The 22685-nt window shown below is 38.4% G+C and overlaps 1 protein-coding gene across 9 annotated transcripts in view; it reads left to right on the forward strand.

Annotated features, from left to right (window-relative positions):
• LOC129775044 (irregular chiasm C-roughest protein) overlaps positions 1–22685 on the forward strand; it is a 354255-nt gene that overhangs the window by 137805 nt on the left and 193765 nt on the right. For all 9 annotated transcript variants that reach the window (XM_055779218.1, XM_055779220.1, XM_055779221.1 and 6 more), the window contains one exon: positions 20661–20993. In XM_055779218.1, coding sequence (XP_055635193.1) covers positions 20661–20993 — 333 coding nt within the window. The remainder of the gene's footprint in view (positions 1–20660; positions 20994–22685) is intronic.

Consider the following 22685-nt stretch of genomic DNA (forward strand, 5'->3'; position numbering starts at 1 on the left):
ATTCGATCAAAGCTGTTTATTTTTTTCGAAGGTGTTATCCCTATCTTAGTTTGCGCATTTTTGATCTCTTTCCATCATTTCAGGTAAGCACCGGACACAGGTTACAGTATGATTCAATCCCCGCGTTAGGCTGCTTAACTGCATTATCCGTTTCTATAATGGATACAACCATCTGTGCATAATTATCATAATCCTTGTACGTATATAAATGAGCCAGGTTTCGGAACATATTCAATCCGATGAAGTCGACACGTTTCCCATCCGTCCGGCAGTAGCCAGGGCAGAGAAGAATCTTTTTTTTGGGCAGCCGGCGGCTAAGTCAGAATCATCAGCGCCGAGTGGGAGCCGGAGAAATGGTATAATTAAAAATTGATTGTTGAGGCATTACTGCTTTATCTGTGGAAATAAAATGAAAAAATTAAAAATGCAGTGGTAGCACCCATTCGTTGATGGAATAAATGGCAGAGAATTATTTATTGATGTTGTTAAATATTTCATGTAATATTTCCGATTTTCTTTGTACCGGTTGGAATGTATCGCACAGCTGTAATGTGCAATGTGATAACTGAATTGGAATTAAACTAGCCTGTACTCAAACATAGTGTACCTGAACGTTGGTCTATGGTGTGTGTTGTCGATTCAATTTGCCATGAAAGTGAACCTAGATTACCTTCCGTCTATGAGGCACATTGCGAAAACAGAACACGTGTTGGAACCAAAGTAAGAGACGGAAAATGCAAATACGAAGCAATACGAATATAATTTCCTGTCTAGTGATTCACCGCACCACGGACGGATGCCCAAGCCGGTCGAGAGCAATCCGTTCTGAATATGACGAGCTTCATAATACTATACTACCATCGTTGGATTGAGCGATGACGATGGTAACAAATGTACGGTTTCCTTATCTTGATGAAAAACTAGTGGAAGATGTGCTAACTAGCTGGCGACAGCGACAGTTGGTTTGAAGAGAATTTCCAAGAAAGAATACGGAACCGAAGTGAAAGCGAAGCAGCTAAATCTATTAGCATAATATTTCAAAATAGCTGCGATTAAAATACTGAATTCGCTGAATGGAAAATTTATTTTAAATTCCTTGATTTAATTTTCGTATCATTTACCTCGTTATCCTTTTACTTTCCTGGGAACTACCACTCATGGTTGAGTAATATGTTTTTCAGATTTTCCCGTGTAATAATAGTTGGCTGGAGAAGGTTCACAGCGGCGCAGGAAATTTGAACTAATAATTTTGAAAAATGTTTTTTTTTTCAGTTGACGGATTTAGTGCCAACTCGTCTATGGGATTGTCATGACCCTCTCAGAACTTAATGAAACTTTCTGGGCATGAAAACTTTACCTAATTAGGCAACTTGGCCTACTTAGTTTTCCAAAAATTTATCTAGACTAACATATGGAAACGGCCAAATACTTTTGACCATTTTTTACAAGCAAATGCACCCGAATTATGCATCAGGAGATTTCAGGGTGCAATAAATGATTCTATGGTGGCTAGAAACTTCCCCCCCCCTCTCTCTTAGAAGGGCTGCCATACAAATGAAACACACATTTCTGCATTACTCGAGAATTAATCAAGCAAATGAAACCAAATTAGACGTGTGAAGGTTTTAGGGTGCCATATATGTTTTTACGGTGGTTAGATACTCCTCCCTTTCTTTTTGGGGGGACTGCCATACAAATGAAACACAAATTTCTGCATTACTCGAGAATTCATCAAGCAAATGAAACCAAATTAGGCATGCGAAGGTTTTAGGGGACACAAAACGTTTCTATACCGAATAGACACTTCTCCCGTCTCTCTAAGGGGGGAGGGGGGGGGCTGCCATACAAATGAAGCATAACGCTGTTTGGATTGTGTTTCCAAATCATCAATTCATCAATTTTAAAATCAATCGATGAATTTGTGCCGAATTTTGTTGATAAAGTAGACAAACTCATAGAGCATGACTTTATTTACAAACAGCAGTTTGCTTTTTTTGCGAAATTAAAAAAAAATCTTTGACGCAAGGTAAAATAATAGTAATTTATGATTTTTCAGAAATTTATTCATTCATAATTCAAGATGCGGCACAGGGTTATCACTGGGATAACTCGCAAGTAACGATTCACCCATTTGGAATATACTATAAAAAAGATGGTAAACTATAAAATGTAAGCTTTATAGTTATTTTAAAAGTTTTCATTTCCGCATAATTCAAAAACTAATCAAGCAAATAAATCCAAATTTGGCATGTGGAGGTTTTAGAATGCAATAAATGTTTCTATGGTGGTTCGACACTCCTCCCCCTCTCTTAGGGTGGGCTGTCATACAAATGAATAACTCGAAAACTAATCAAGCAAACGGAGTCAAATTTGGTATGTGAAGATTTTAGGGGGCACGAAAGGTTTCTATGGTGAATGGACACTCCTCCTCCCTCTCTAAGGTGTGAAGAGGGGAGGGGTCTGTCTGTATTCTATTATATTTTCTGTATCAAACATTTATTCCATGTAACGGAGAAACATGTTATTCGCAATTGGTTGAAAAATCTTGAGCGAGAATTGTGTCTGAAAATAATTTGAAATTATAATGATCAGTTTTGGTAGAAGTACTAGGATTTTTTTAGTAAAAGGTATATTGAACGGGGTCGATTAGAAGATCAATCAATGAACAGTTCTGCGATTGGACTCATGAACTTAGTAAGAAAACGTGAATGTTTGAAGGTATTGATAACAAAAACAAATTTTGGGCGGGACGAAGTCCTACAGAAAAGTGATCTATGGAAGAGTTTTAGGAAAATAATTGAATTTTCAGGAAAAAAAATACTAAAAAAATATTTTTTGAAATCCTACACTCAAAAAATCGATATTAATAACTATAAATCGATTTTCTCGAAATGGTCATCTCAGATTTTGATGAAATGGTAAATTAATTGTAGATTAATATGTGCACTACAACTCTCTCATACATTGCAACTTGTGCATATTTAAGACAAAAAAGTTTTTCTAACAAAAACTTTTTCAATATTTTATTGAAATTAAGTTTATTTCTTTCTGCAGTGCAGAAAGCCAACCTAAAATAAAAAAAAATTATTATAATAACAATGTTTAATGAGTGTTTTAGAGGTCTTTTTTTCTAATCAAATGTAATAAAACTTATGACATTAAATTCATTTTCATTTATCTGTTATTATATTTCTTTTAATTTTTTTCTTTTTATCTAACATTTTGAAGATTTCGGGATCATCTACTGAATTGGATAACTTTTAGCTGCGATTTTATTTTCATCTACAGTAATAAAGCAATGAGATTTTTGTGTTCCCGATATTGTTTTCACGTGATTGAATGGTTCCTCAAGCTCATTTTCCTTTTTTGTATGCTGTTCTGTGGATACGTAAATAACAGAAATTCAATTTCGTTATACATTTGTCATTTTGTTTAACTACCCAATCATAAAGCTCTAGTGCTGTTTGGATTATGTTTCCAAATCATCAATTCATCAATTTTAAAACCAATCGATGAATTTGTGCCGTGTTTTGTTGATAAAGTAGACAAACTCATAAAGCATGACTTTATTTACAAACAGCAGTCTGATTTTTTTGCGAAATCAAAAAAAAATCTTTGACGCAAGGAAAAACATTAGTAATTTGTGATTTTTCAGAGAATCATTAATTCATAATTCAAAATGCGGCACAGTGTTATCACTGAAATAACTCGCAAGCAACTATTCACCCATTTGAAATATACTACAAATATACTAAACTAGAAAACGTGAGCTTTATAGTTATATCAGAAGTTTTAACAAACTACACTATGGCTGTGCAGTTGTTGATAGAAAAATTGATAGACTTTGTCAGAAAAATAATCGATTTCAGAGTCATTTTACTCTGACAAAAATGGTTGATCCAAAAATCTTCAAAATGAATAAAATTAATTTCAATAAAATATTGAAAAAGTTTTTGTTAGAAAAACTTTTTTGTCTTAAATATGCACAAGTTGCAATGTATGGAAGAGATGTAGGACACATGTTCATCTACCATTTATCTACCATTTCATCAATCATTCATTGAGCGGATTGCCTCTAATGAGCTGAGACTGTCTGAGAAAATAAAATAGTGGTCGATGGGCAATGTTTCAATGATCCCCAGTGCGTAGTATATCGCACCCAGTTCAGCAACATACACGGAACAAGGATCTTTGAGCTTGAAAGAGGCACTGGAATTTTCATTGAAGATGCCAAAGCCAGTGGACCCGTTTATGAATGAACCGTCAGTAAAGAACATTTTATCAGATCTAACTATGCCCCCATATTCTGCCGAAAATATCGGCGGAATAGAATCGGAGCGTAGGTGATCTGGGATTCCATGGATTTTTTGTCGCATGGACAGATCAAAAATGACAGAGGAATTGCAAAAGTATGGGAAGCAAACTTGGTTGGAGATGCCTGGAGAAGGGTGCACGTCGTGGGTAAGGTACTCATGGTATAAAGACATAAAACTTGACTGAGGAATCAGTTGGAGTAGATTTTCGAAGTTATCAATCACCAATGGATTCATGATCTTGCAACGGATGAGAAATCTGTAGGATAATTCTGTGAACCGAAGAGTAAGCGGGGGTACTCCTGCCAAAACTTCGAGACTCGTCGTATGTGTCGAATACAAACACCCCATTGCTATACGCAGGCAACGATATTGTATTCTCTCCAGCTTGAGAATATGAATCCTGGCAGCTGATAGGAAGCAAAAACTGCCATATTCTAACACTGATAATATCGTTGTTTTGTATAACTGAATGAGGTCTCCTGGATGGGCACCCCACCATGTTCCGGTTATTGTTTGGAGAAAATTGATTCTTTGCTGGCATTTCTGTTTCAAATACGCAATGTGTATTCACCAGGTACATTTAGAGTCAAAATATACTCCAAGGTATTTGAAAAACATCGAGTGCTTGATCGTTTTGCCGGATAGGTGAAGCTGGAATTGGGCGGGTTCGTGCTTCCTAGAAAAAACGACCATTTCGGTTTTCTCCGTAGAGCATTGGATACCCAGCTTGAGAGCCCACGTGAACAGGTTGTTCAGGGTATCTTGCAAGGATTTTTGCAGAACGGCGGGATTAGTACCCGTGATGGAAATAACTCCATCGTCTGCAAGTTGTCTCAGCGTGCAGTCTCTAGTTAGACAATCATCTATATCATTGACGTAAAAACTGTACAAGAGGGGGATTAGGCAGGAGCCTTGTGGTAGACCCATAAAACTGTATCGAGAAGATTTCAAGCTGCCATGATTGAAAAACATGTGCTTTTCTGACAGTAAATTGTACAGGAAATTATTCAGAATTGGTGAAAGTCCACGATTATGAAGTTTCTCTGAGAGAATTTCCATGGAAACTGAATCAAATGCCCCTTTGATATCGAGAAAAACGGAAGCCATTTGTTCTTTGCGAGCAAATGCGATTTGGATTTCAGAAGATAGCAGCGCGAGACAATCATTTGTCCCTTTACCTCGGCGGAAGCCAAACTGCGTATTTGACAGCAAATTGTTCGCTTCAACCCACTTGTCCAAACGAAGTAGAATCATTTTCTCTAACAATTTACGAATACAGGATAACATTGCAATCGGCCTATACGAGTTGTGATCGCAAGCCGGCTTGTTGGGTTTCCGTATGGCTATCACTCTCACTTGTCTCCAGTCATGCGGGACAATATTCAGCTCCAGAAACTTGTTGAACAAGTTCAGCAAACGCTGTTTTGCCAAGTCGGGAAGATTCTTCAACAAGTTGAATTTAATCTTGTCCGACCCCGGAGCTGAATTGTTACGTGAGAGGAGGGCAATTGAGAATTCCACCATCGAAAAATTCTCATAGTCGCATTGGAGCGGAATGTCGCGTACGACGCTTTGTGCAGGAACGGAATCGGGACAAACCTTTCTTGCAAATTTGAAAATCCAACGGTCAGAGTATTCCTCACTTTCATTTGTGTGGTTCCAGCCACGCATTCTCCTAGCCGTATTCCAAAGAGTGCTCATAGCGGTCTCCCTTGACAAACCATTGCCGAACTTTCGCCAATATCCACGCTTTTTTGCTTTAATCAGACCTTTTAGTTTGGCTTCTAGAGCTTGGTGCTTTCGAAACCATTCCACTAGTCCAGTATTCCGGAATTTTTTGAAAGCGGATTATTTTTCAAGGTAGACCTTTGAACACTCCTTGTCCCACCAAAGTGATGGAGGACGACGTCGTAAAGTGGTAGCAGGAACACGTTTTTTTTGAGCTTGAAGTGCGCTTTCGTAAATCAAACTCGATATAAAGTTATACTCTTCGAGTGGAGGAAGTTCATGCATTGAAACAATTGCTTCAGATATTATTTCTGCAAATTTTCTCCAGTCAATATTTTTCGTGAGGTCATACGCAATATCGACTGACTCACGAGAACCTGATTCATTGGCGATCGATAAAATTATTGGCAGGTGGTCACTACCGTGGGGATCTTGGATTACCTTCCACGTGCAATCCAGGGATAACGAAGAAGAGCAAAGTGATATGTCTAGCATGCTTGCCCGTGCATTCTGTCATTGTTGAAATTCGAACATATGTGTAGAAGGATTTTTTTCATCAATTATGATCGTCTATCACCTTCTGAGAGAATCTGGATAAATTTATTTTTTTCATGTGAGAAAGGTGTTTTCTGACTTTAAAGGGATGAATCAAAAACCAAATTTTTCTTTCACATTAAAAAAAAAAATTTGATTCGATTATATACAGGATTACAGGAGGACAGTGAAGAGAAATCAGAAACTGTATATAATCGAGTCCGCGCTATGTGCCAAGTTGCTTATGGTTTTCACGTCCAGAAAGTTTCAATAAGTTCTGAGAGAGTCATGCCAACATCTGGTCGAGTTGGCGCGAAATCCGTCAGGTAATGGATTTATTGATTTCCGAGAATTCGGAGGAAATTTTCAGTTCTCGATTTATTTGTGAGGAAAAATAAATCAAAATGTTCCTCAAATCCTTTTACTTGGGAAATCATTTGATGCTTCCAGATAGATTGGAACAATATTTTTGGAAATATTTCTCAATTAATGTTCAAAGTAGTGTTGCCACATTTTAATCTATACCAGAGGGGTTAAAAATCTTTCTCATCTGTACTTTTTCTTCCAAAAATTTGTATCGTCGAAAATAGTCGTTGTAGAGGAAAGACCATTTTATTAACATAAAAAATACTCATTTGTTTGCACATTTACATTTCATTCGTCATTCGTTTCTTTGATGAAATGTTTTTCTGAATCTAGATTGCATACTATCATTTATTAAAAAATCCAAGCACCAAGCGTTACTGCGGCGTAAAAATAATTTCGCATCATTAATTCGTCGTCGATCAGACAACGACAGTAGTAGTGATGCATTTTGATGATGTAAGACTAATGTAGTTTTATATTTTATTATAGTCACATGATGTTCAGTGGGGGTTTTGCTTTGACTAAATCACTACAATTCAGTTTGTAATAATGGACAATACACAATGGGGGAAAACAAACGACAAAGTTCGGAAAATCCAATTTGGTATTAATCAGAAACTTTCCGCTTGCTCCAGTGCACTAACAAATCTGATAAATATACGAGTACCCAAAACATTCAACGCTTCCGCCCACGTAACATTTCGGATTCTGGACTCTATGAAGCAGACAGCGATGTTAATGTGAATTCGTCTGCAGTTCGACTTTACGAGACAGACTCTGCTATAGAAAATGAATAAATTAGCATAACATATGTACGGAAACATCTTCATTTACCTTTTGTTTTGGGGTCACACACACACACACACACACACACATGATGTCAAGGGGAGGAATAGTGTCGAAGCCTCATTTGCGTTCGAAGCTAAATGTTGCTGTCGATGAGGAGAGAAGTTGTCGCACACCAGCTTTGAAAAGTTGACCCACCACACAAATCGGTCCGACATGGGTGACGGGCGACTGAGGAAAAACATCGAAAGCAGACGAAACTACTACATGAAAAATCAGTCAGCTGTGCAGACAAAGTTTTCCTTTCTAGAGAGCATCGGCCAAAATCAACATCAAAATTAAACCAGAATAAATTCTCCGGCATATTTGCTTGCAATTTCTTGGCTTTGGATACTGGCATTCCATGCTTCGTTTTTCACTTCCAGGGATTCGTCTTTCCGATTTGTTTGCCGTTTCCCTTCCTCGAGAGAAGTGGGACGCTTCCACGCGCTACATGAGCATTTTCATCGTTGTTATTTGCGCACTATGATCACTGTTATTCAATTAAGATTTTTTTTAAAATGAAGTTTTTCGTATCGTTGCATCGTCGATAGAGAGGTCTCGATACAAATAGCACACTCATGGGCTGTGCTTGCTAGCAAATTTCTTCAGCAGTTTTGTTTTTAGATTATTTAGACCATATGAACCCTGCTTTACATGGATAATAAAGTCTGCTTCATTTAATATTGGAACACAAACAATTGCGTGTAGTTCAGTCATTTATTAACGAATTCATAATTTGTTTTTCATACAAATGTAGCATTTTCTTTACTCTTTCATAAAAAAAATTTAAAAAATTATTCATTGCTGTTTCGAAGAAATTCTCGTACTTTTCCCGTAATACGGCACATTAGGCGGCGCACACCCTTTTCGTCCACCGTTTTGGCGATTTGATTCCACCAGTTCTTCATTTGAGTCATGTTCCTAACAAGTTTTCCCTTTGCCTTAAGCCTCCGCTTCGTGATTGCCCAGTATTTCTCTATCGGCCGGAACTGGGGGCAGTTTGGGGGGTTGAGGTCCTTCGGTATTACGCTGACCCCGTTCGTTGCGTACCATTCCATAACCATTTTGCTGTAATGGCAGCTTGCAAGGTCCGGCCAAAACATTACTGGACGGTCGTGGGCACGAATAAACGGCAGAATCCGTTTCTGTAGGCACTCTTTTTTGTAGACTTCTGATGTCATTGTCTTGTCAGTGAGAAAGACTTTGGTTTTCTGTCCACAACTACATATCCCCTGCCAAATCATGTACTTGCGGGCGAATTTATCCGCAAACACGAACTTAAATTTTGCAGGTACATCCCCCCGAGCCGTCGCCAAATAAAATTTTTGACCTGGGATTTGCCCAAAGTCCGCCTTCACGTAGGTCTCATCGTCCATTACAATACATCCGTCGAACTTGGTCAGCACTTGGTCGTACAGCATTCGAGCACGGATTCTGGCCACATTGTTCTGCTTCAGCGTCCGATTTGGCTGTTTACTGGCTCGGAATGACCTTATTCCTTCCCGGAGACGAATTCGTCGCACCGTACTGTGAGCGGCCTGGAACTTATTGGCCAAATCGCGGTCTGAAAGATTGGGATTCCTCTTGACGGCCTTGATGACTTTCCCACGCAGTTTCCGGTCGACAGTTCCACCCCGACGCTTCGAATGCGGCTTCCAAGCCGTCGTCAATGTTTCCTTGTACTGCTTGATAACACGCCATACGGTATTTATGGGCATTTTAAGCTGTTTAGCTAGCTTAGATGCCGACAACAATGAATTTTCAAGAAAACTATGCACAATTTTATCTCTCCGTTCGGCTTCCATGGCGGTTGTTTACAAAATGCTATCGTTTGGTGTTATGACATAAATACATGGTGAAAGGTAATGAATTTCCCGACACGTGAGTGAAAAAAGTTTCCAAATCCGTCCACTAGGAGCGCCACAATGAGCAAAAGAATTTGTTCCAATATTAAATGAAGCAGACTTTATATGCTTTTAATCCCCCGTATTGAGTTTTTTTGTTATTGGATACTGGATATTGGAATTAAAATTGGAGACAATGTTTTCGCTCTGATTTTTGATGCAGGATATTGTCTTTCGGGAACATTTTGGGGGTGCAGATTGAAGAACGGAAAATGTACAATTTCGGGCGCATATCGTTTCCTGATAAATTTACCAGGTTCATGCATCAATCGTTTTGGGGTACTCCTTGACAAAAAACAATTTAAAAAATTATATATTTTATGAAACTAACTATCGAACAATTGTAAAATGTCATTTGCCTCTATTTTAAGTTTTCCTTATTGGTCTTCTCAAGCCGATATAATGCAAAATATCATCATCATCATCATTGACGATACAAGCAAGCAAGTTGTAATCAATGGAAAGAATTCTGAATACATTGGTACAGAACAGTGTTCAGTCCCTGAAAAAAAGCGAAAACTGCATCGCAAGCCCCACTTCTTAGTAATGATTCACTACCAGCCAAAAATGCATAAAAGTAGGGGATGCGAAGAGCATTCTAGGAGGTAGCCTATAGGGATTGGTTACCGGTATTACCGGGTCATTTTTCATTTCCGAATCATTTAACAATCAATAACCAGTAATTTCGATAATTTTCATTTTAGGCCATAAATAACATTCGCCGTTTTGAAATATTTCTCGAGAATCAAAACAATATTGAAAAAACACAACTGTCAGTGTAACGCCGATTGTACGACCTCCGAGTTTCAGTTCAAAAATCGCTGCTTGATCTGAAAACGAGACATAGGATAGGCTCTATGCACCAGGGTTGCCACATATACAATAGTTGCCATATTTTTCATTAAGGAGCCCATTCCCATTTAAGGGTGATCCGAAAAATATTTGTTTTCCACTTTCATCCAAAATTGAATTTAAAAAAAACATTAAAAAATCAAGACTGTTCCAAATGATCGACGTATCAAATTAAGGCGTACGTTAGTTTTTGTAAAAATATCATACTTGGAATAGGGAATTTGTATTTATTTAATGTATTGTATTCTAATAATGTATTTTTTAAATGTTTTTTTAAATAACATATCAAAAAATCAGAGATAGAATTGGCTTACAACTTTCCTTGAGCTAAGTGCGATAATGCACTGTGTTTGCTGTAGTTAGTATTTTTGTCATAATAAAAATATGTGTGCTTCTATTTTATTACATTTGTTCTCAGGTACTTCTTTAATATCCCTTAGCGTCGTGTTTTGCATATATGATTTATGACCGCGCGAAAATTCACAAAATGTATCTTAGATTCAAATTATTACAGAGAAGTTAGTCCGGTTACCTTCTCAGGTAGCCCATCGATACCCTCCATCTCCACGATTTAAGAACACATTATTAGTGTACTAGGCGCGAAATGAACATATCACTGGTTATAACCATTACAGAAGAGATCTCTCGGTTACCTTTTCAGATAGCTCATCGAGGGTTTCGATTTGAGAGTACAATAGTAACAGGCATGAAAATTCACACAACATATAACCTATACAAACCCTTATAGAGGAACTCTTTTGTTTACTTTTTCAGGTAGCCAATACATAAACTCCAACCTCGCGATTTAAGGATACAATAGAGTGATATGCGAGAAAAATTGTAGGATATATCGTGGATTCAAACCATAATGAAAAAGTTCTTTCGGTTGCCATCTTAAGTAGCTCACTAATCATCTCCGGCATCGTATTTCGAGTATGCAATAGAGTACTAGGCGTGAAGTTCAGAGATAATGTCGCCGATTCACATCATCATAGAGAAATTCTTTTGGCCACCTTCTCAGGTAGCTCATTGATGAACTCCGGCGTCGCGATTTGAATGAATGATATAGTAGAGCACGCAAAAAGTTACAAGTTACACCGCCTATTCTAATCATTATAGAGGTTCCGGTCACCTTTTCAGGTAGGCCAATGCTAAACTCCGCCGTCGATATTGGAAAATACAATAGAGTACTACTGGTATATCAAATATAATTCAACAAATCTCTAATTTTTTGGATATGTCATGTGAAAAAACTTTAAAGAAAAAACATTAAAAAATATCTCTATCTTTCACAACGTAAAAAAAAACAAACACAATTATCAATTTTGCAAACAAAGTCAACTTCTTCGCAAGTGTGATATTTTGTTTAGAAAGGACTAGCTCATTGGCTTCAATTTGATATGTCGATCATCAAAATCGGTCACATGGTTCAAAACTCATGTTTCTTTAAAAGTCGTTTTTGTAAAAAAGGGGAAAACATTTATTTTTTATCATCATAACATACGCTGAGCTGCACTCGAGTTTAGTTTTAATCAGCAATAACAAACACGTGTTCTCTCTTGAAACGAAGTGTACCAAGCTCATTCTACACACACGCATATCAAATTCTAACGCCCCATTTTATCTTCGGCAATTCTACGAAAAACATAACAGCGCTGCATCCATACCAACCGCATGCGCTTGTGTGAAAATAAATAATCCAACATAGAAAGCCAAGCAAGCAAACTAGATTAGGGTAATAAACACGGTACACGAATACGGTACATAAACACGGTGTAAACCTTCAAGTGAGCAGTGTTGGAAACAAAACATTTCATCTACGTTTCGGTGCGTGTTCATTCGCGAGAGCGCATGTGTATACAAAGAGTGGGAGTTTGACAGAGTGCAAAAAACTTGTTGCAGGGCCATCTTTTTGTAGCCAGCATAGAAAATCATGAGCATAGAGATTATTTCGTCTGTTGGGAACTGTGGGGTGGACTGTATATTTTTAATGTTGTTCCACTCATGGAGACAACGGGTGCGTGGAAGAAACCCTCGTGTTTCTCACGCAAATGGAGCCAAATCTGGCGTGTGAAGATTTTAGGGGACACGAAACGTTTCTATTGTGAATAGGCACTCCTCCCCCCTCTCTAAGGTGTGAAGAGGGGAGGGATCTGTCATTTTTTCTATCATGTTTTCTGTATCAAACATTTACTTCATGTAACGGAAAAACATGTTATTTGCAAGTGGTTAAAAAATCTTGAACGAGAATTGTGTCTGAAAATAATCTGATATTTTAATGATGAGTTTTGGTAGAAGTACTAGGAATATTATAGTAAAAGCTAAATTCATCGGGGTCGATTAGAAGATCAATCAATGAACAGTTCTGCGATTGGACTCATGAACTTGTGCTTAGTAAGAAAACGTGAATGTTTGAATGTATTGATAACAAAAAACAAATTTCGGGTGGGACGAAGTTTGCCGGGTCAGCCAATGGTCTATAAAAACAATAATTACTAATACAACTTTTTTCGAATTTTGTTCCGCGTAACAAAAATTTCCGAATCACTGCACGGCTCTCGATAAAACCAATATTCATTACTCGGAATCATCGTATATCGGGCCATTCAGCCAAATGTATTCATTGTTCCCAATTTCGCCCGGTACCCAACTGATTCGTGTGCACATTCTCTAATTGAACGAACCCGTATAGTGGAGTATCCGACCCAAAGGTTCATTAATGTCCTTTTGCAGAATTTTGTTTCTCGCCGTGACGACCGGGCCATAAAACCACGGATTACCGTTTCGGACAACCAATTCCGTCAGCAGGACAAAGTTTTCCCATAAACGTTGTCATTAATATCACTCGCCACTCCAATTCGGTTCCAATTTGAAAATTTCACCCCGGGGAGGCTATTCAGGTTTCATGTGTATCAGTGCTAACGGAACCGAAACCAAAAATTCATCGGAGGGGAAATACTGACGGAAATCTTTCGACGTGGAAAAATAAAACATATTTCCCAAATGGCCACAGGGATAAAACGAGTAATGCCAAGCAGTCAGCGCGAAAGCCGAGTATTGCAAACTTCCGTAGCGGGGAGTGGATTCATCTGATTTATGATTGAAATGGAATTTCCTCTTTTACTGCGGCGGATTCCGCCGACCAATTCTCTTCTGGGGCTTCTCTGTCGTTCTACTATGAGTTTTTCCTCATTGCCGCAGTTCATTGTATTACTCAGAAATTTTCAACAGTTGTTCCGTTTGACAAATGAAAGGGTGATTGTTTGGGGTTCCAACTTTTCCAGGGCCGATGTTTTGCGAGATTTTACACTGATTGAGCGGACTAAGTGCATTCTTTGTGTGTTGTCATTTGACGTTTTGGTTCCCTCCGTTTGTTTCTAGCTTAGCGATTTCAGGATCCTTTTATTCTGAGAGTTCAACATCTATGCTACAGATGTATTTCTAAGTATTTTATTCATTTAAAGTATTCCATTCGGGTTCATGTTCTTGTTGTTATTCAATTGAAAATCCAGTTATTCAGACAGAAATTTATTATCCACACTGAAACCACTCAAACCAGGGCGTTATGAGTGCACAAGCTCTTCCCTCGCTTTCATCTGCCACAGTCAGAGGCAGGAAGGGCTTCTCTCTAGGCTTTACGGGATTTTCTGAATTAACACCATACCACATGTTCACTGTTCTTCCTGTTTGACTCAAGCAAGGAGCTCCCTTGCGACCATTTAATGTTGGCAATTCTGCAGAAGCTCCAATTACAACGCTGGATAGTGTGGTTCACGTTATTTCGGATTCGTTTTGATTTAAATACCAAATGGATTTTAGTGGATTCTGCTAAATTTGGCGCCCGCTTCGAAAGATCCAATTCAATTTTTGCTCATAGCATTTTGTTCCCTCAATTCATCATCCTTTCGAGATGAAGTCTAAACATAATGCACAACGTTTTGAGCAAAACAAAGACACCTACCCGTATGAGATATGTATAGCCTCTATAACGAACTGTGAATCGGAAATGGCACACCTGGTGAACGGGGTTCGATACATGCGAGCGAGCTTAGAAACAACGCTCGCAATGCTCGCTAAAACAAATCAAATTGGTGTGAAAAAAAAAATTCAAATAAACTGGAATGTTCCCAATCACCCCGAAAGCAGAACTTGCATCGGAACACGGTTCGAAAAGAAACAAATCAACGGAGGGATGACCGTTTCGGGCGATTTAACGGGGTGTTGTTATCCTGTCCGAAACTCCCCGCAAATATGTGCTCGCTATTAAGCTATTTTTATGGGATCCCACAATGTTTAAACCGAATTCATCGACATGATGCTGAGAATGTTTTTCCTCTCTTCGATATTCGTTCATTGATGTTTGAGTGCTGGAAAGTGTTTAGGGGGACACAATATGTTGTAGTGCGCAGTAAAGATTCCATACAAAACAGGCCATTCGAAAGGCAGTTTTTTATTCAAGAATTTTTTTTCATCAATCTTCAAGAATAACTATTTTATACTAGCTGATCCAGCTAACTTCGTTACGCCCATAATTTATTTTTTCTATGTGAACTCTTTTCAAATATTCACGATTTCTTACTAAGCGAAGAGTTCCTGGTTTCAATCGCAGAACCCTTCATTGATTGATGTTCTAATTGACCCTTTAGAAAAACCCTGGTCCAGCTACCCCGAAGTCTGTTGAAGGATTCCAATTTCTGATGGCAGATGGCTAAGATCACCTTCTTCATTACCGGTAATTAAATTGGTACGGTTTAATTAGTTATTGAAGTATGAAACCGTCGTCTCCCGTTGACACTCCGAGGCAACTTGAGGATCTGATATAAACGAGTTAAGATAAGATTCGCCTGTGACGCGCTGTCTAAAAGCGCCCTTGTCAGATGTGACTGTCCTTCGCTGAAACCAGCACCATGGAAAGGTCGATGTGGAACTCTCGCTACAGAATTAATAATATGCTTCTGTGGGCAACCATGTTGTTTTCATCCTTATCCGATTTTCGATTTCATCATCCATCAATAAGCTTTTTGTTTAGCAATCGGGGCACGAAAAATTATTCCTCCTTAAGGAACACTTCCTAAAAATATGATTGTAAGTTCCAGAAACTCATGGTGAACATTCCTTGGCTGTCTGAGCTGTGGAATATAAAAAAATATGTATAAAATATCGAAATCTTAATGTAACTCACAACGGTGCTGTGTTCCTTAATGTGTACAACTTCAGAGAAGCTACTGTGGTATCCTGAATAAGAGTGTAGCTCTGATGAGGGATTGTAAACAAAGAGTGTTCCGATTGATATGTCAAGAAGATAGAATGTAAGCGATTGTTAGGCGTATTTACATGAAAGATTTATCGGTGTTTTACGGAATATCACATTGGCGATCTTGCCATGATAAACCGTGCAGGGAGAAAGTCGTGTGTTTTCAAAAAGTGATCTCGTTTGTTGTGTTTTTTGCCCCCGGTAAGTTATTTGAAAACAGCAGTTCTTGGCAGTGCTGCTAGTATGTTAGAACCAGTGTCTTAGAATATCAACAAATATTCATGAGAAACGAATATGATTTTGTTCCAGTGTAAATGACTTTTTTTCAGCTTGAAACACACTGCCCTCATTATATTGATGACAATAACAAACGAGTTCATTTTGTTCATATCGCTGTTGCATGAGCAAATTTGCTATAATGAATGAATGCGACATTGAGTGGGGTTCATAACATCGCTGTTATTTATACTTTGGATATCAAAAGCAACAAATTGATATTCATCACATCCGAAACGATATTCGTTCTGGCAGTGAATTTAAGTTCAAAATAAATTTTATTTGGCGAGACAGTAGCAACGGCATATGAAGAATGGATACAACGAGTGGTTTTAGCTACCGTCAAATCATTTGCGCGTCGGGAATTTCATAAGGTATTTCCGATTACGATGACACTGGGTGGAAAAAATAAACATAAAAACATATTGAAGGACAAAAGTTCATTTGCTCATATTCAATGGTTGCCTGGATCTGTCATTTTAATTTTCGTTTTCTAGAGTAGCATGAGGTTGATTGCTTTTTTGTCTTATGACTAGTGACGCTGTCACCATGGATCCAAAAAAATGGAATCTGAACAATACCTCGGAGCTATGGCCGATTGAGGAATAGGAGAAGATGGTCCTCATCCGACCTTCCAGCTTACAACGGCCATTTAGCACTTACAATAATACTTCACCATTGAAATGCTACGTGCTACAGCTCGCGTGTCGCATTGCATGTCGCATGGCACATGCTACATAACGAATGCAGACAATATTGGAACTATTAACGGTAGTATATTTGATCATATGCAGACTAACAAAAATCTCAAGCGAAAAGATGCTTATAAGAAACTCGAAAGCTTGTTTCAGCATCGCCATTGATGCCTTCGAGTATTCCGATGGTCGAAAAACATCGAGTGTATACTACATGGGCTGACAAATCACGGGATTTTTTATGAAAACTATCGTTTTTTTCCTCAACATAGTTTCCTTCGAGTACTTGGTAGAGCGAGTTTCCAGCATTTCGATTCCTTCCTGTAGTACGAAACGTCTAAGTCTTCGAAATATGGTTCAGTACCAATCCGTAGACTGCCTATTAGACTCAGGAGTGTGGTCTTGTATCCACGTTTCATCCATTGTCACAAAACATCAAAAAAAGTCCACTCGATTACGATTCAACAACGCCAAACTGGTTGTTGAATCATAAACGCGCCGCAGTTTCACGGTCAGCAAACGCGGCATCCATCGCGCAGATAGCTTTTTTATTTCCGAAACGTCGTGCAAAATACATCCCATTCTTTCTTTTAAAATGCCTACGGCCTCAGCTAACTAGCGTAACTTCACTACTATTGTTCTATACTATCGTTCAAAACGAGTCGATGTACTTGTTTTACGATTTCTGGATTCGTAGCTTTATTTGGCCTTCCAGAGCGAGGTGCATTGCTTGTACGACCTTTCTATCACATCTTCTAGTAAATTGTTGAGCCAGAATTACAATTTATAGCTTCCATCTGCCTAGAAACATTTTTCTAATCTTTTCGTTCTACCGGGCAGCCAGCTTGTGCGGGTAATGTGCTTCTCTGCATGTTGAGACCAAAGTTTTTGGCTAGTTCAAACCCATGACTTTTTTTACCTTCTATGTTTGTGTAATCTAGATGAGATGTACAAGTTAAAAGACATGTAAAAGAAACATGATCGACAAACTCGAGGTAATCGAATACACTTAGAACGTGACATCCTTAAAGATATCAATTTTATTCTTAAAATGTTACAGATATCAATACCGTCCAAACAAGGAGTAGGGTATCTGTAAACACTTAGTACGCTTCCATCGGTATCCGTTCTTCCGCCCGGATCTTGGCTCTGTTTCTCTGCTCCTTCAATCCGTATCCTTGTTATTTCCAAGCTTACCTTCCTTCTCTCACACAGTTGTCATCTATCTTCTCTGAATCAAGGTTCTTCGAATAATCCAGGTACATTCATGTCAAAGGTCAAAGTTGTTGATAAATTAGGTGCACTTTGTTATAGTATAGAACCCTACACCCCCACCCTTCTTTAGATTAACAAATGATACCCAATACTAGGGTCAAAACCTTAATATATAATAAAGTCCTTAAGACGAATTGGCTCAACTCTCATTCGCTGTGATCCCCTTGTTTCCCCTGGTCACTCCAATCTGCCCCAACCTCCTCCACATTCACCGGTTCCTAATTTGCGCTTGACTTCGACACTGGTACATGTTCTTCTTCAGCTGGTCCCACTCCTAGCTCCTCTGGATGATCTGCATCTGTCAGTAAAAACTTTCGTGCGCAGCACCTCTGTTGTACACCTTCCCAGATGAACTTGAGCAGATCGTTACGGCCATTCCCTTTTTCTAAACAACAACGAATTCCCCTAGAGAAAATTCCGAACTAAACATGTTCTCCTACCTCATTCGTTCCGCCAAAACTGCATCTTCGATCTCTATGCTGCTGGGTTTTGCTCCTCGCAGATTGTCGGTATAACTCCTTCCCTTTTCCGCCTCCACCATAACGCGATCCCTCGGGAGTGTGGACGTCAATTTAAACGTTTTCTTGAAAGTATCAACCAGAAACAACACTAAACATGTCGAACGCCGCGCTGAGTTATGCTATTTCCCCTCATCAGTGACATTACAGTATGGATAAAATACATATTGGACAATCCAGGTTCTATCATATCATATCTCGCAGATAGGCACCATTCCCAAATCAGCAAAAAGGAACTGTCTGATATCATTATCACTACATTTGTCCATCTCTGAGTCATCATTCTATTAACGCATACTTTCCTGTTTTGCGGTAATCTTCAACTTGGGAATCTAATCTGGCCAAAATCCAGCACGAAAAGAAAATTACATTATTCTACCGAGAAAAGCGAGAAGGGAAAGGAAGCGCCGCTTTTTTGATGAGTCCGGCCTACTCAGGAGAAAATGGTTCCGCGGAAATTACCGCTTCTTCTACCACCCTCGCCCGCCGCCCCCAGTAAATTGCTGTGGGACGTGAATATTAGGTTTGGGGTAAGAATGAAAGGATCTGCCAGCTCGTCGGTTTCTTTTACCGTACCGAGGAGATCACGACACGAATTGATGATACCGGTAAACCCTCCCAGTGTTTGACATTTTTTCGGGATAAATTTTGAAAGGTGGCAATTTTTCCAACGGCATAAATTCTTAAAAATTGGTCAGACCGTAAAGAGTGCGCAATCCGGGCGAGGCGTGAAAAAATTATGAGAATCGGATAAAATAAATCGTATCTGGAGGCAGTTACGTGTTTACGTCTGAAGTTATTGCTCGAGTGGATACTTTGTTTTGCTTTTCCACCATCCCCAGCTTGAGTAATATGAAAATATTGCCACACTTTTCTTACAGTAAGGGTAAAATTAAGGGACGCGTATCAAATCAATATTAATTTATCAATTTCAACGCTTTTTAGAGATTCAACCATGCAATTGTGAGAATATTAAAAATGTGTACTTCAATGCCTCACTCATCTCAATATCGTTAGAATAAATTTCATATCTGTCTGACCATCAAAAGAAAACGAAAAATGTTTTTTGTCGGTTTGCACATTAAGAGTTCTTCCACTCAATCCAAAGACCGTTTTCTCGAAAATTGATACTCGAAATTATCCTTGATTCCTCTTATTCGTCGTTGCGATAACCGATAATTGATAAGAAAATATTTTTGCTCACTGAAGAGGGAAAACTAAGGCAAGAAAGAAAAAAAAAATGGACAATTGTTCCTTCCATGGATATACATTTTTCGTTATGATTCCTCGTCGTCTCGTCCACCCCTGCGTCTAACGAAGGGGAAGACCGAATTAACTTTGATTCCATCGCATTTCATTTTTCATTATCAGTCTGGGGACATTTCTGAGTACCGATGGGCAGAAACGATGGAAGCGTGAGAACAGTGAGTGAAAATTTCAATCGTCTTAAAACTATTATTGGGAAATCGCAAAAGAAATGAAAAATTTGGCATCAATTTTCAATTATCAGTCGTTCCTTTGTGACGAATCCGACAATTTTGATTCAGCTCCGGTTTTTGGAGATAGCGTTCACTATAATGAGAAAATAAAATTCTAGTATGAGAACACTGTGGAAATTCACTCTTCTTGACTTCTCCCTCCTTCAATTAGTGCTTAAATTGAATCGTGGAATTGCGCTTCACTAATTCGTGAATCAAAACATGAGTTGACGTAAATATCGATTTCCGGCGACTGTTTAATCATTCAATTTTCGTTTCTCATCCTCCTCATGAGTCATAATCTGGCAGGTATTAACATCAATAAACCTATCTCGAAGTGATTGTTAAATGTTTAATGAAGAATATGTATTTCCTCATTCAGATGGAACAGCAAAACTCAACAGTGTATAGCTGAGAACGTTCTCATAAATTTTTAAACTGTCTCGGTCTATCTCGGTCGATAAACTTGAATCAGAGCCAAATGCAATGCCAGTTTCGCACTGCTTGACATCGTAAGCTGCTGAAAGAGCAAGACCACTCGCAGAGCATATGTATTTCTGACTCGCATTAAATAATTATTCTGCTAATTGTGTTCTGTCAACCGACCTAAAAGGTTTTTATTCTCTTTGTTCTCAGGTTCCGTCGGTCTTCAGCGTTTTGCCGAGCAACCCAAATACACCGAGGTGAATCCTGGACAAGACGCTTTGCTGGTGTGCAAAGTGATTGATAAACGGGGCGTTTGCTCGTGGCAAAAGGACAACAAACCGGTGGGAATCTACCCGAAAAAATATGAATGGGCCAGCCAGTACGGAATTGGCCAGACGGCACACGTGGGTGGCGATTGTTCACTCTGGGTACGTGCTGCTCAGCTGGAATTTGACGATGGTCTGTGGGAGTGTCAGGTGACGGCGAGTGACTTCACCACGCAGGATGCCCTCACCAGCCAACCGGTGAGATTAGTGGTAAGAGGTAAGTTGTACTCAATGATGGGAATTATCTGATGTTGAAATCTTCGTAAACAAAATGGTGATCTAAATCACCAGAAGAAACATGCACATAGAATTACTACTCACACTTATACAATGCTTAATTCGGTATCGATCACTGGCTACAAACTATTACAGAATATATTTGCATATTTTACCAGCAACAATAACGTGTCAATCTCACACCCACATGCCTGGTCCCAATTCCAGCTAAGGCTATTAAGAGGCAATAGAGAAAGTGTAGTCGGTCTTCATGGCGTCGGGTATTGGCGCCAATGGTGGAGAGAGAAGACCGCAAGAAAAAGAATAATGTATTAAAGTCTCTTATAATTATCAACTGGCGAAGAGGTACGCGAATACAGTTATTGCCAGTATCTTAAATTGATTGTGAAATCAGAGAAAATAGCTACTCCATTGCGACCTGGCCAAATAATTTAAATTTCGCCTGTGAGCAATTCAAATGAAATCGTCCTAAAAGTGCAGATTTTAAAAACATGTATTTTTGATTCGAAAAAAAGTTTGCATTCCGTTTGGGTTGGAGGAAATATGAGTTTTTCACAGTAATTGGGAATTTTATGACTCAAGTGTAACTTTTTAATAGGGCGTATTGATTTTAGTAAGTTAGTTAGTAAGAAAAATCTATCGGTCTACAACACGAGAAAGTTTTGTTGCAGTTCATTGTGGTATACTGTTATTCACTCTATAAGGAAGATTGTTCGACTGATGAACGATGTTTGAATCTAAGTAACTTTATATACATATACAGAGGTACCTTAAAGATACCTGACTTCAGGTACAATCTAGGCATAACGTAAACAAGTTAATTATGTTTGTACTCATAACGTCCGATTGAATCAACGAGGTGTATTTGTGTTGTTGGGATTTCAATTCTACTTTGAAAACTGTTCGTGTTAATAATAAATAATATGTTAAAGTTTGTATGAGGGTGAGAGAAGATTTTTTTAAATCGCTACGTTTTGTATTCACCCGCATGTGTTCAAATGTTTTTCAACGTAACTCTTAAACATATATTTTTACCATAATGATGTATTGGGAAAAGTTATTGAAAATTATAAACAAATTCATAAAATTTCATGAACATGACGGTATAACACGAAAAACATAATAAAAGGACCTATTTACTATAAAAAGACAATTAATTTAATTATATAAATAAAAATGATTTGGTGTCTGTTCCTCACGATTTAACTCAAGATCGTAACAACGGATTTAACAGTCAGTATCAGGTTTGATGCGTCTTAGTCTGCGTCAGGCTTATATGTCAAATAGAAATTATCTACGGCGAGTATAGATCACGTACATGAAAATAATTTCTGTAGGAACTTGATTGTCCGAAATGATCTAAATTAGTGATGAAACGGATAGTGGTATTTCCGGATATCCGGATATTTGACCTTTAAGCTGGCCGGATATTCGGCTCTTTATTAGCAAATACAAATATTATATTTGTTGTGAATAAATCGTAGGATTTGCTAGAACTTTCTTGCGGCCATATTTTTTTCTAAAAACATGGGATCTCGCTTTGGTAAGCAGAAATAAACTAGTTTTATTTTTTTATACCTTGTAAGTTCCACGAGCATATAAAACCCCAATATATGCATGTACTGCTGTCCAACCTTTCCTCGAAATTCGGCAGCCTTCTTCTGCTGTGCAC

Source organism: Toxorhynchites rutilus, chromosome 3, assembly GCF_029784135.1.
Source record: "Toxorhynchites rutilus septentrionalis strain SRP chromosome 3, ASM2978413v1, whole genome shotgun sequence".
Taxonomy (NCBI): Eukaryota; Metazoa; Arthropoda; class Insecta; order Diptera; family Culicidae; genus Toxorhynchites; species Toxorhynchites rutilus.